Below are 14,874 nucleotides of genomic sequence, written 5' to 3' on the forward strand. Positions count from 1 at the left end.
CTAGACTGAGGAGATTTTAAAACATGACAACTGAATACAACACACAGTTCTGAACAGGATTCTTTTGCTATAAAGAGCACTGCTGGTACTACTGGTAAAACTTAAGAGCGTGAGGATTAGTTGACAGAAATTGATCAGTGTTAGCCTCCTGATGGTGGTGGTTATATTGTGTTTAAGTAGGAGGATGTCCTTTTTTGTAGACTAATACTAAAATATTAAGGGATTATGAGGCATTGAGTCAGCAACTTACCAGCAAGTAGTTCAGAAAAAAAGTCTTTTCCTGTACATTTATCATTAAGACACAGAAAACTTTTTTTTTTAACATATAGGAATAAAACCAACAGATTCAGGGTATTGTTCACCTTCAGGAATTAAAGAAGAATGTGATTGAAAGGAGTACACAAAGTATTTCAATTAATTACATATGTTCTATTCTTTTTTGTATACCTCACATACCCTATTTAAAAATACCACTGAACAAAAATAGATTCAACTTGAAAGTACATACTGAAAATTGTTTCAAAATTAACTTTTGAATGCCTTTTGGATTATCTATACTATGTTTCCCCACACTAAAAGCTAAAATATGTATTAAATAGTAGGTCATCTAAGCTCTTAATGCCAATAAACACTTCAAACACATGCTTAAGAGATAATGCTGATGGCATTTTATAAATGTGCTCCCTCCTACAGTAAACATCTTCCCAAGAAAAGATTAGATCATTACTATTCATACTTAAGTATTCGTGCAACTTTATTAGACCATTTCTTCCATGCTTACAAATGATGACAGGAAGTCCAGAATTTAAATAATTTTTGTTAGAGTAATTCTGTCATCATTGGCATTCATTTAATGCCTGTTGATGATCACATCTTGATAGATGACCTTTCTTGCAGCTTTCGTTCTCTCAACAGATAGTGAAAGTGAGAAAACAAAGAAAAGATATGAATGCATGAAATCTCTCTTCCTATTCACTATTTTAACATTTTTGTGTTATTTAGCAAACTGGCAATTAAAGCTAATTTCCACCTAAACACAGTATTGAAGGTGAAAAGAAATGTAAAGTGTTAGAAATCTTAAAAGTTAGAAAGATGCACCTAATTCAACAGGCAGTTATTTGCGATGATAAACCAGTTGGATGATGCTGCATGGATTTAATCTAGCAGAGAGAAATATCAAAATAATAAATAAAGGATAAATTACACAAGGGACTTATACACAAGCAGCTCTGAGGGGTGAAATATCTGTACACTGAACACTGTAAGTCACTGATTAAAAAAGCTGCAGAAGACACAAATAAAAGGAAAAATGTTCTGTGTTCTTGGGTTGGAAGAATTAGTATTGTGAAAATGTTCATCCTACTCAAAGCCATCTATATATTCAATGCAATCCCTATCAAGATTCCAATGGCATTTTTATAGAAACAGTCCTACAATTTGTATGGAACCACCAAAAACCATGAATAACCAAAGCAATCTTGAAAAAGAACAAAGCTGGAGACATCACACTTCTCAATTTCAAACTATATTACAAAGTTATAGTAATCAAAACATTATAGTACTGGTATGAAAACAAACACAAAGAACAACAGAACAGAATCAAGAGTCCAGAAATAAACCCATGCATATATGGTCAACTAATATTTGAAATGGGAGCCAACAATACTCAGTGGGGAGAGATAGTCTCCTCAATAAAGGAGGAAAAACTGGATAATCACATGCAAAAAAAAAAAGAAAGAAAGCAAGAAAAGAAAGAAACTGGACTCCACCTTATACCACTCACAAAAATTAACTCAAAATGGATTAAAGACTTAAATTTAAGACCTGAAACTCTAAAACTCCTAGAAGAAAACATAGAGGAAAAGCTCCTTCATGTTGGTTTTGGCAATGAGTTTTTTGAACATGACACCAAAAGCACAAGCAACAAAAACAAAAATAAACGTGAAGGATTTCATCAAATTAAACAGCTTCTGCACAGCAAAAAAAAAAAAATCAACAAAATTAAAAGGCAACTTATGAAATGGGAGAAAATATTTGCAAACCACATATCTGGTAAGAAGTTAATATCCAAAATACATAAGGAACACATATAACCCAAAAGCAAAGAAACAAAATCTGATTAAAAATGGGAAGAACTAAATAAACATTTTTCCAAAAAGGTTAAACACATGGCCAATAGGTACATGAAAAGGGACTCAACGTCATTAATCATCAGGGAAATGAAAATCAGAACCACAATGGTTATATCACCTCACATAGTCAGAATGGCTGTTTTCAAAAATATATATATTAAGTGCTGGGGAGGATGTGAAAAAAAAGAACCCTTATGCATTGCTGGTGGAGTGTAAATTGTTATAACCACTATGGAAAATAGTACAGAGGTTCCTCAAAAAATTAAAAATAGAACTATCACATGATTCAACAATTCCACTTCAAAGGATACAAATTTACAGTTATAAAATGAATAAATTCTCAGGATGTAATGTACAGAATGGTGACTCTAGTTTAAAAAAATATTATATAGTTGAAATTTGCTAAGAGAGTAAACCTTAAAGTTCTCACCACAGGGAAAAAAATGATAATTATGTGAGGTGATGGACGTGTTAACTGACCTTACTGTGGCAATCATCTTAAAAAATATACCTCTATCAAATCATCACATTGTATACTTTAAGTTTACACAATGTTAAATGCCAATTTTGTCTCAATAAAACTAGAAAAAAATAAGAAAATAAGTTTAGTTTCTGGTTTGTTGAGGTTTAACATCTCTTCGAGAGCTTGATTATAGCTGCTCTTTGTAGAAGACACAGCAAAGGGTCAGAATATAGGGAATATTCTACAGCATGAAAGGGCTCCAATCCCCTAGAAGGAGTGTGTAGGGAACAATTGATAAAGAAAAGACAAGAGGGACAGAGGCAACACTCAGAGGAAATAAAAAGAAGAGGAGGCATGGAAAGTAAACTGGTATGAATTGGCTAGAGAGGAGAAAAATCAGGAAAAGGAAAAAAGTGTCACGGTACCCAAAGGAAAAAGAGAAACACAAACAAGAGGTCAGCTGTGCTGTGTTACATGTTGCAAACAGGATCTGATGATTGGAAAGCCACTTACAGTTAGAGGGGTAAACATCTACAGCAAAACAACAGCAAAAATGAAAAGCTATTGGTAGAAAGAGCCAGAGTAAACTATTCTTTGTGGAGGACAGGCTCTGAATGGAACAAGATAAAGGACAGGAGCTGTGGTAAAGGACACATGAGCTTCCCATGGACAGGATATGGATCCCAGGGAGAAGCAGGCCCGGGCCATCTAAGAGATACTGCATCCCAAAGGTAACCCCACCAGAGGAATGGTTTCATGGAAGCCTGGGGCAGAAGGCCAAAGGAGACGTCACCAGTGACAAGGGAATTATAGGTGAGACTGGGAGCAGGGGAGCCTGAAAATACCATAGGAGAAAGGAATCCACATTTGTAATCCCCTAACCTCTGACAGGCAAAATGGTCCCCCAAAGATATCCATGCCCTAAGCCCTGGCTTCTGTAAATACGTCAAATGACATGGCAAAAGGGACTCTGTAGATGTAATTAAGGTTACAAACTTTAAAACAGGGAAATTATTTTGGATTTTCTGGGTGAGCCCAAGCTAATACATAAACCCTAAAAAGCAGAGGACTTTCTCCAGATGGAGGCAAGAGATGCCACAGAAGGGGAATTCAGAGAAATTCTAAGTGTGAGATGGATGTGATGTATCTGAGATGTAAGGGCCCATGTGAAGGATAGGAAAGAGGCCTCTCAAAGCTAAGGCAGCCCCCAGAGGACAATCAGGGAGAAAACTGGGACCTCAGTCCTACAACATCAGGGAACTGGACTCTGCCAACAAAATGAAATCAGAAGAGGATTCTCCCCAAAGCCTCTGATAAGAGCCTCTGACACCGACTTCAGCCTTGTCAGCCTACAGAAACCAGCTAAGTCGACCTGGACTTCAGCCTACAGAACTATGAGACAATACAATGGTGTGGTTTTAGCCACCAAATCTGTGGCAATTTGTCACGGCCAGCAATAAAACTAACACAACATCCCACGGCACCAGCGCTAGATTATAAATACCCTCAGCCAGCAAAGTATTTTTATTCCTCCTCCCCTCATCTCCAATGTCATCCTGGAGGAGATAGGTTCAGTCTGGAGAGCAGGAAAGAAGGGAACTGCAGTGTGGGGAAACAGAGCAGAGCCCACCAGAGCCCCAAGCACGGCCCCAAGCACGGCCCCAAGCATGGCCCCAAGCACGGCCACAACCACGGCCACAAGCACAGCCACTACCACAGCCCCAAGCACAGCCATGACCACAGCCCCAAGCACAGGCCTGACCACAGCCCCAAGCACGGCCACGAGACCATGACCACAGCCTGCACTGGAGGCTTTAAGTGGAGCAGCCTTGAAAGAGGGAAAGTGAGAGGCTTTCTCTGGATAAAAGTTAACTTATTTAAATTAAACTAGGGTTTTCATTATCTGAAAGCAAACAGAAAACTCTGGGACCTACGGTGAATTTTATCCAGGAAAGAACAAGCTGAAAGAGCTGGTTTAAAGGGGCAATGGCTGGAACAAACAAGTCACTTTCAATCTGTACCTACCATGTTCACCTTGGTCAAAAAGCCAGCTACACAGATCTACTGTGAGTTCAAGAGTAACCACTGAAATTTGACGTCCATAAATCAAAGCTGTATACACAGCAATGCTCACACAACTATTTCACATATCTAAGATCTAAAGAGAAACCAAGATGAGCTTTCAGATAAAAACTCTGCTTTCACTGGATGACAAACAGGAAAAAAAGCCCTTAAGAAGTAGCATAACTAAAAATTCATCACTACTTTTAAAAAGTGCACTGAAAATGTTACCCAGCGACCAACTAAATTAATTTCCTAAATAAAAGTGAAATGAGTACAAATGTTAAAGGATTACACTGTACTTCGCATTCATTAAGTAATCAAGTCAACACACTGTCTTTCAAAGGACCGTCTTGAGGAGGGAAAAGAGGTGTTCTTCAAAACAAAGATTTTATTCATGTAAAAAATCATCTAAGTACCTTTGATAACGTTAAACAAGATTTTTTTAAACTGTACAATGCCAAAACAAAGAATCTAGATACAACTTCTAAATGAAACCTCATTTTGGCAAATGCCAAAAAATGAAAATGGCAGATTATTCAATGTTGCTTCCTCAAAAGAATTTTTATTAATAAAAATGGTACAGATAGGTGCAAGCCAAAAATAAAACCCAACCTAAATCTAGCATCCTCCCCAGATATAAAAACAGCTTTAAATTTGTCAAAGATGTGGTATCCCACCTGACAAGCCTGAGAAATATCACTAGTCCACATTTAAAGGAGAAAGACTCTTCTCAGCTTTAGAATCTCCAGCAGGTTTTCCCTGCATTGACCACTGTGATATGGTCAAGGTATCAGAAAGGGAGAAAAAAAAAAAAAAAAACCTTTATTTTTTTTTAAAGTCTTTAGTTGTGACAAACTCACTCATTAGCAAATTGGGCAGCCCTGAGAAAGCAATCATTCATTTTACTTCTGCTGAGTAAAGTGAGTTTGACTGCAAAAGGTCTTCTGCCAACAAGGAGACTTGTTTAAGCTTTAACAAGTGGGGCTTCCCTGGTAGTGCAGTGGTTAGGAATCCGCCTGACAATGCAGGGAACACAGGTTTAAGCCCTGGTCCAGGAAGATCCCACATGCCTCGGAGCAACTAAGCCCATGCACCACAACTACTGAGCCTGCGCTCTAGAGCCCGCAAGCCACAACTACTGAAGCCCGCGTGCCTAGAGCCCGTGCTCCACAACAAGAGAAGCCACTGCAATGAGAAGCCCGCACACTGCAACGAAGAGTGGCCCCCGCTCACCGCAACTAGAGAAAGCCCGTGGGCAGCAACAAAGACCCAACACAGCCAAAAATAAATAAATAAAATTAATTAATTAATGTAAAATTTTTTAAAAAAAGATTTTAACAAGTGATCTGACCCAGTTATTAAAATGTGTAAACACTTCAAAAATGCCAAAATCCATCTGCCCTGTTCATACAATTAAAATTGATACTCTTAGCTAGGAGAAGGGTAAGAAAGACTAACAGAAACATACTTCTAAAGTCATCATGTTCAGAACAGAATACCATCAACTATGTTCTGTACTTCCTAGGTAGTTGTACTTTAACAACTCCTAGCTGCGGTAAGCCTCCATAAATGTCTAACATCACTGGCCTACTTGCTTTACTTACTCAGATGACACCAGCAATTATGAACCAAAAGAAAAATTTTTCTTAACAAGGTAGTCACAAGTGAACCAAAACAGTACCATTCCAGAATCTCACAGATAATTTAGGTAGTGCTTCCACATATGATACGTGAATGAGGGGGCACTTTATTATCGTGAGTCCTCAAAGGTAGTCTTGAAAAAATCTACCTTATACAAGTCTCATTGACAGATGCAAAGGCTAGCAAAAATGGTTACGTTCTTTTGTTCTAGACTGAAATTATATCAACTTGTGGTGATAAAAGAATTACAAAGGCACACCCCAAATTCAGTGAGTTCAAGTGCAGATTTAACTGTTGCAGTACTATGCAAACCTGGTTATCGTGAGAACTGAGAAAGGATTCAAACAAGGTCCAAAAATCAGCACACTTAACGATGCACACAGCAGAGAGCTGTGACCGTCATTCTCAAATGCAACCGACCCAGACAGACCACTTAGATAATCCATTTAAGGCAAAAAGTATATCATTTGATACTTTAGAGGTTTACGTTTTTATGTATTTCTGTGTAAAACAACTGGTATGACATTTTTCTTCGGATTCTTAATTTTGTAATCCTAAAACTCTCTATGCCTTAAGTACTATCTTAGTGACATCAGAAATCACCTATGGAACCTGAGTTTCAGACATGTGTGGTTCCATTAACATGAGCCGAAGCAAAGGCTTTTTTTTACATCAAACGTTATATAAGGAATCAAAATTCTTACCATCATCTTTTCAAATAGCTCTAAGATTTCCTTCTCTGACAGTGGCTTTGGAATGTTTTCATTCATCTCTGAAGAGCAATCATTGCTTGAAAATGCAGTCTTCAGGTTGGAAAGTGGAGTCCTTTCTTTCTTGCTCCCTGGAATTCTTATGCTGGCAAATCTGTCCAGCTATGAAGAAAGATAAAATAAATAGCACACACGTAAGTATTCTCTTCTCCAACATTATTTACCTAATTCCCAAAATGAAAAAACAAACAGGGTCAATTACATTATCACTGTGATTTCATCAGGAGGCTTTCAATTAATTCAGCACTTAATCTTTAAAATTAAAAGAAATAATAAATATAAAAATAAGAGTCTTCATAACCATCCTGTCTAAAGGCAGAAGAGATATACAACCTCAAAAGATTCCTTCTAATCTTAAGATTATAGAATTAAGAGTCTAATGAGTGACGTTTGCTTTACAGATTAACAAATTAAGCATTTTTACAAAGGTAACTTAGCTAATTTAGTGGTTGGCATTCTAACTAGTACTCAGTGTCCTGCCCCCCAGCCCCTCATCCAGTGTCCTTTTCATAGTACAGACTATGGGGTGGGGAGGTGGGGGAGCAGGGCATGATTTAGGCATTTTAAAAATTGACTTTTACTTACACCTCCATAACTTGTTGGCCTGATAGACATCACATTTCTCTTTATTCAGGTTGGTCTGTATTTGAACTTCATGAACAACTATAGAGTAGCTAAAGCCTCGGGAAATAAAACTGGATTTTTGCTGCAATGAGATTTCTTCTACAATTATATCATCAAATAGTCCACGGATATTTGAAAATGCATAGACTAGTTTACAAAGTTAATTGTTCATTCATTGAAAATTGCTTGAATTTCACAAGTTCTATTCCTAACAGAGAATCCAGACACATACAGTGTTTCAAGTGGTAACCAGCAAAAAAGGTAAAGAAGTGTGTACTTAAAAAGCACAATGATTCTGGAATTGTTCAGCATAACTGTGCACACATTAAGCTACTATTTTCACCATATATATGTGTAGTACATAGTCCTGTACTATTCATTGTAGTAGCTACTAGCTATGTGTGGTTATTTAAATGTAAATTAAATTTTTAAATTCAGCTCCTTAGTTGCCCTAGTCACATACCAAGTGCTCAAGAACCACAAGAGACTAGTGGTTCCCGTATTGGCCAAAGCACACAAAGTACTTTTCTATCGTGACAGAAGGTTTCTACTGGATAGGGCTACTACAGCCCATTAAAGAAATATAACACTTAAAATTCTGTTTAAAAGGACAGTAAGTCACAGTATTGATTATTCACTCCACTAAAGAAATAGGACTTTTTTCAAATAATGATATGCAAAGATAATAATGTTTATCTTTCAAAATAGGTCTTGAAGTTCACTTTGGAGATAATCCCTAGGAAAAACACCATGTACTATACACTCACACATGGTCCATCTAACATGAACTAAACATTAAAGTACTAACAATATGACAGCTTCTGGCAGGATTACAAAGCAGTCACAAAACACCACTGCTCTCATCCTAACAACAAAAGAAGCCAGATACCCTACAAAATTGTACTTGCTACTGTTTTCAACCCATCAGGAAGCTGAGGAAACAAGAAAACCTGTAAGAACTAAATACTGGGACGTGACAAACTGCTTTTATCCCTGACGAACAGCTGAAGAAAAATAAAGGTAAAGAAAAACCAGCCAAGTCTTTTTTATGAACTTTGACAGCTGCATGGGTACTGGCATGAGAGATTAGAATTCCAAGGGCCTCGGTCACGAAGCCCCAACCATGGAGCAAGTCTGCACCCTCCTACCAACTCTTTCCCTCAAGTCTTCACCAGCTACACGGGGTAGGAGGCCAATGGCTGGGGGCAGAGCAGGAAAGCTGAGCGGGATGCTTGCTCCCTGAAGCATGAAAGGTCTCTCCCAATGCAAAGGAGCTGCTCTCCGAAGGCTCTGGACCAGACAGAAGACCTGAGAGAAATCTAGGCCTTCTGAGAGCACACAACAGCTGAGCACAGCTGACAGAGAGCACACGAAGGCTGGGAGCAGGATAACACGTCTCTCTGAAGAAACAGAGAGACAGCAATGGAACTGAAAACAAAAAAGAGAATGCTACAGTAACCCTAAAGATGGGCATCAGGACTTTAAAGCAGAAAGAAATATTCCACGGTTTTCAAAGCTAAAGTTCAGTTGTAATGTCAAAAAGCAGATTTCCAGAATCTCATTAGCACTCAGATCCTAAGCCCTCAAAACATCTGAGGCCACAGATGAGCTGAATAAAAAACCGAAGCAGCAGGAAACCAAATGCAGCTCAACTAGAGATCACAGTGACTCAGACCCCATTCCAACAGCCTGAAAGAAGGGCATGCCCTTTCTTGGAAGCAAATATTATTTAATTTCTACTGTAATTAAATAAAATGTCCACCATACAATCAAATATTGCTAGACACACAAAGGAGCGAGAAATGCGCCCATAGTCAAAAGAAATCACCTAGAGATGGCCCAGAGGGTAGAATTACTAAACAGACTACTTAAAATAAGATTTATAAAAATATGCTAAAGGATATAATGAAGAGTGGCCATCATGCATGAAGGATGGAGAATTTCAGCAGCAAACCATGGATACTATTTTTTTTTAACTATTAGAATGAAAAATGTATCAGAAATGAAGAGTTCATTAGATGGCCTGAACATTGCTGAGGAAAGAATTGGTGAACCTAAACACATATCAATAGAAAGAATCTAAACTGAAACAAAAAGGAAAAAAAAATGGGAAAAGGGAAAAAAAAGAATAGAGTAACTACAATCCATGATACAATATTAAATGTTGTAACACAAGTGTAACTGGGGTCCAGAAGCAGAAGAGAGAGGATAGATAGATAGACAGACAGACATATACATATATCAATTCACAGATCCAAGAAGCTCAGCAAATCCCAGAAAGAATACTAAAATAACAAACAAAAACCAAACAAACAAAAACAGCTAGGAGCCTCATAGTCAAACTGCTGAAAATTAAAAATAAATGGCAAACCACAAAAGTACAGCCAGAGAAAAGAAGACATTATATATAAAACAAAAATGATACAAATGAAAATTTCTCACCAGAAACAATGCCAGCAAAAGACAATGGAATGGCATCTTTGAGGTACTGAAAGAAAAATACCCTTATCCTAGAATTCTATGTTTAGTAAAAATACTTTTCATAAATAGAAGCAAAAGAAAGGCATTTCCAGACAGACAAAAGCTAGAGAATCTGTCGGCAGCAGATCTCCTCTACAAAAAGTGTCAAAAGAAGCTTTTCAGGCAGAATTGATGGAAATGGAATCCCATATTTACAAAAAGAAATGAAGAGCAATGGAGAGGTTGCTCTATTAGAAGTTGGTGATACAAAGATAAATGAGCTATTTAGAACGTAAATAACAAGTAACAGTCCAGTGGAGGAGACAAGCACATAGACAGGTAATTATAAAGCTATGTAGACAATGTAGCAAGAAGTGTATACAGTGTATCACAGTAGCAAAGAAGAGGGCCCTCTAACTCACCAACATAAACTTTCCCTGCTTTGAAATAACCCGGAAACATAAAATTATATCCACATGAATATATGTCCAGAAGTTATGTCTCTATGTACATCAGTACTCCAATCCTTGATACTTGTTTTAAAAAACTAGGGACACCCAACAGCTGTTTTAAGAAATGGGGCTGGTTCCTCTGTCTGTCTTCTGAATCACTACTTCATTGCCATCATTTCTATACATGTAATATCAATTCTTGAGTGTAGAAACTATGCTAACTCCTCTTCACACACACACACAAAAAAAGTTAATTAATATGCTAAACTTATAATGAAATGAAATTAAGCAAAACATCATTAATGCAACATCAATATTATAAATGTAAACATGTCAATGAATGGGAATAGTAAGTTTAAGCAATTCACAAGCTAATTTGTGAATACTTAACTTCCAACAGTGTAGAAGAAATCAAAATTTTAGTTTTCACCAAAAGTCACAATTTTTTTAAATAAAAATCTCTGAAAGTCATAAAAATAACAATGACTAATATTTATTGAGCCCCTTCTATATCTACACACTGTGCTAAGAGCTTGAAATGAAGCATCAGGTTGAATGTATTTGTTTAATCCTTCAATGAGGAAACTATATGTTTAAATAACAAAGAACAAGCTCCAAAACACTTTTAAACATAAAAATGCCATAGTATTTATCATAAAAAATAGCATAAAGAAAAAAAAAAATCAACCCATTATGTTTTTAGATGTAGGACTGCATTTGTATCAATAAACAATACCAGAATTTGTACAATAATACAAAAACAGCACACCTCCCCCACATGCTTAGCACCTAAACTCTGCAGGAGGGTTGCCTTCTATCCAAGTGTTAAAACAAATGTGCACTGGACCACTAGCCTAGCTAGATAAAGGCAAGATAGGAAAAATTAGCATATTCCTTTTCTAACTTCTAACTCTATAAAGATGAAAAAAATCAGTGTTTCATAATTTCAATGCTTTTATTTATTTTCCCTGATTAGAAAGGAATGAAAGACAAAATAAGGAAGGAGCCGTGGGAGAAAAATAAATACAATCCGTCTATATTAGAACAGTAAACTGAATTTGTTGAATACCTCGGGCTTAAAGTAAAAGCATTCCCAGGTATGTGATGCTCTATTGAGCACTACAAGTAGTTTCCAAATAATCTGGGCACTATTACAAGCTAGGTACAGAGTGAACATTACTATCAAATCAGTGTAAATGTTCTAAAGAAGTTTCATTTATTTTAAGGGATGATACTATGACTCCACACATAAATGGGGGGAAAAAAAAACACTCTTAATTTATCTTTCATGGAATTACACATACAATTTGCTTAAACACGACACAAGAGAACATAAAAGCAAACTTTTAAAACACTTTTGTACATAAAAACACGATAGAAATCCCCATCATACTAACTGTAAGTCGATTGTTATTTAATTTGGCAATTTCACTGCAAGAGTATGTGTTTTACAATGTGCACTTGGACTGCTACTCCTAATTTCACCTGAAATTCTCTTAAAGTTCAGCTAGAAACACAACCCAAGCAGGTGAAGTACACAATCTGCCTTTGTTGAAGAACTGGTTAAATACACAGAAGACTCGGGGAATCCTATTATAATGCTGTTTGGAGGTGGTACACAACACAATTAATATGGCTTCAGCTGTGTCTGGGGTGTACTGGGTTTTGTAAATTAATATCACTTATCTTCAGGGGAAGGTAAATGAGCACTCTACTGAGTATTATCTCATACTGATAATCGGTAATGACAGTTTTAAAAAATTTAAAACTCTATCTGGATGTTTAGCTATTGTATAACACTGTAAGAGTGAAAAAACAGTTTTTACTGTTACAATGTTTTAAATGCTAACAGAGCAGTAATTATTTTTAATTTAAAAACAAAAGGCAGGGGAGGAGCTTCAAGATGGCAGAAAGTAAGACGTGGAGATCACCTTCCTCCCCACAAATAACTCAGAAATACATCTACATGTGGAACAACTGCTACAAAACACCTATTGAACGCTGGCATAAGACCTCAGACCTCCCAAAAGGCAAGAAACTCCCCCACGTACCTGGGCAGGGCAAAAGAAAAAAAGAACAGAGACAAAAAGAATAGGGACGGGACCTGCACCAGTGGGAGGGAGCTGTGAAGGAGGAAAGGTTTCCACAAGCTAGGAAGCCCCTTCACGGGCGGAGACTGCGGGTGGCAGAGGGGGAAGCTTCGGAGCCGCGGAGGAGAGCACAGCAACAGGGGTGCGGAGGGCAAAGCGGAGAGATTCCCACACAGAGGATAGGTGCCGACCAGCACTCACCAGCCCGAGAGGCTTGTCTGCTCACCCACCGGGGCGGGTGGGGGCTGGTAGCTGAGGCTTGGGCTTCGGTCCGATCGCTGGGAGAGAACTGGGGTTGGCTGTGTGAAAGCCTGAAGGGGACTAGTGCGCCCTAGGTAGCCAGGAGGGAGTCCGGGAAAGTCTGGAGCTGCCGAAGGGGCAAGAGACTTTTTCTTGCCTCTTTGTTTCCTGGTGCGCAAGGAGAGGGGATTAAGAGCGCCACTTAAAGGAGCTCAGGAGACGGGTGCGAGCCGCGGCTAGCAGCGCGGACCCCAGGAACGGGCATGAGACGCTAAGGCGGCTGCTGCTGCCGCCACCAAGAAGCCTGTGTGCAAGCACAGGTCACTACCCACACAGCCCCTCCCGGGAGCCTGTGCAGCCCGCCTCTGCCAGGGTCCCGAGATCCAGGGACAACTTCCCCGGGAGAACACATGGCACACCTCAGGCTAGTGCAATGTCACGATGGCTCTGCCACCGCAGGCTCGCCCTGCAACCGTACCCCTCCCTCCCCTAAGCCTGAGTGAGACAGAACCCCCGAATCAGCTGCTCCTTTAACCCCATCCTGTCTGAGCAAAGAACAGACGCCTGCAGGAGATCTACACACAGAGGCGGGGCCAAACCCAAACCTGAACTCCGGGAGCTGTGCGAACAAAAAGAGAAATTTCTCCCAGCAGCCTCAGAAGCAGTGGATTAAATCTCCACAATCAACTTGATTTACCCCACATCTGTGTAAAACCTGAATGGACAAGGAACCATCCGAAATTGAGGAGGTGGACTTTGGGAGCAACGATGTATATATATATTTTTCCCTTTTTCTATTTTTGTGAGTATGTATGTGTATGCTTCTGTGTGTGATTTTGTCTGTATAGCTTTGCTTTTACTATTTGACCTAGGGTGCTGTCTGTCCGTTTTTTCGTTGTTCTTATATTTTTTAATTAAAAATGTATCTTCTTAATTATTTTTTGTTTAAATAACTTTATTTTATTTTAATCTTCTTCTTTCTTTCTTATTTTTTCTCCCTTTTATTCTGAGCCATGTGGATGGAAAGGCTCTTGGTGCTCCAGCCAGGCATCACAGTGGGGCCACTAGGTGTCAAAGCCAAGTTCAGGACACTGCTCCACAACAGACCTCCCAGATGCACATAATATCAAACAGCAAAAATCTCTCTGACATCTCCATCTCAAGGCCAAGAACCAGCTTCACTCAACGACCAGCAAGCTACACTGCTGGACACCCTATGCCAAACAACTAGCAAGACAGGAACACAACACCATCCATTAGCAGAGAGGCTGCCTAAAATCATAATAAGGCCACAGACACCCCAAACATACCACCAGATGTGGACCTGCCACCAGAAAGACAAGATCCAGCCTCATCCACCGGAACACAGGCACCATTCCCCTCCACAAGGAAGCCTACACAACACACTGAACCAACCTTAGCCACTGGGGACAGACACCAAAAACAACGGGAACTACGAACCTGCAGCCTACAAAAAGGAGACCCCAAACACAGTAAGATAAGCAAAATAAGAAGACAGAAAAACACACAGCAGATGAAGGAGCAAGGTAAAAACCCACCAGACCTAACAAATGAAGAGGAAATAGGCAGGCTACCTGAAAAATAATTCAGAATAATGATAGTAAAGATGATCCAAAATCTTGGAAATAGAATAAATACAAAAATCGTTTAACAAGGACCTAGAAGAACTAAAGAGCAAACAAACAATGATGAACAACACAATAAATGAAATTTAAAATTCTCTAGAAGGGATCAATAGCAGAATAACTGAGGCAGAAAAACGGATAAGTGACCTAGAAAATAAAACAGTGGAAATAACTACTGCAGAGCACAATAAAGAAAAAGGAATGAAAAGAATTGAGGACAGTCTCAGAGACCTCTGGGACAACATTAAACACACCAACATTCGAATTATAGGGGTTCCAGAAGAAGAAGAGA

At 38.6% G+C, this 14,874-nt stretch overlaps 1 protein-coding gene across 4 annotated transcripts in view; it reads right to left on the reverse strand.

The window, feature by feature from the left end:
• DIAPH3 (diaphanous related formin 3) overlaps nt 1-14,874 on the reverse strand; it is a 546,819-nt gene that overhangs the window by 485,286 nt on the left and 46,659 nt on the right. For 3 of the 4 annotated variants that reach the window (XM_059996016.1, XM_059996015.1, XM_059996014.1), the window contains one exon: nt 7,005-7,172. The exons of the other annotated variant lie outside the window; for it this stretch is intronic. In XM_059996016.1, coding sequence (XP_059851999.1) covers nt 7,005-7,172 — 168 coding nt within the window. The remainder of the gene's footprint in view (nt 1-7,004; nt 7,173-14,874) is intronic. 4 annotated transcript variants of the gene reach the window in all.

This window comes from Delphinus delphis, chromosome 18 (genome assembly GCF_949987515.2).
Source record: "Delphinus delphis chromosome 18, mDelDel1.2, whole genome shotgun sequence".
Lineage (NCBI taxonomy): Eukaryota > Metazoa > Chordata > Mammalia > Artiodactyla > Delphinidae > Delphinus > Delphinus delphis.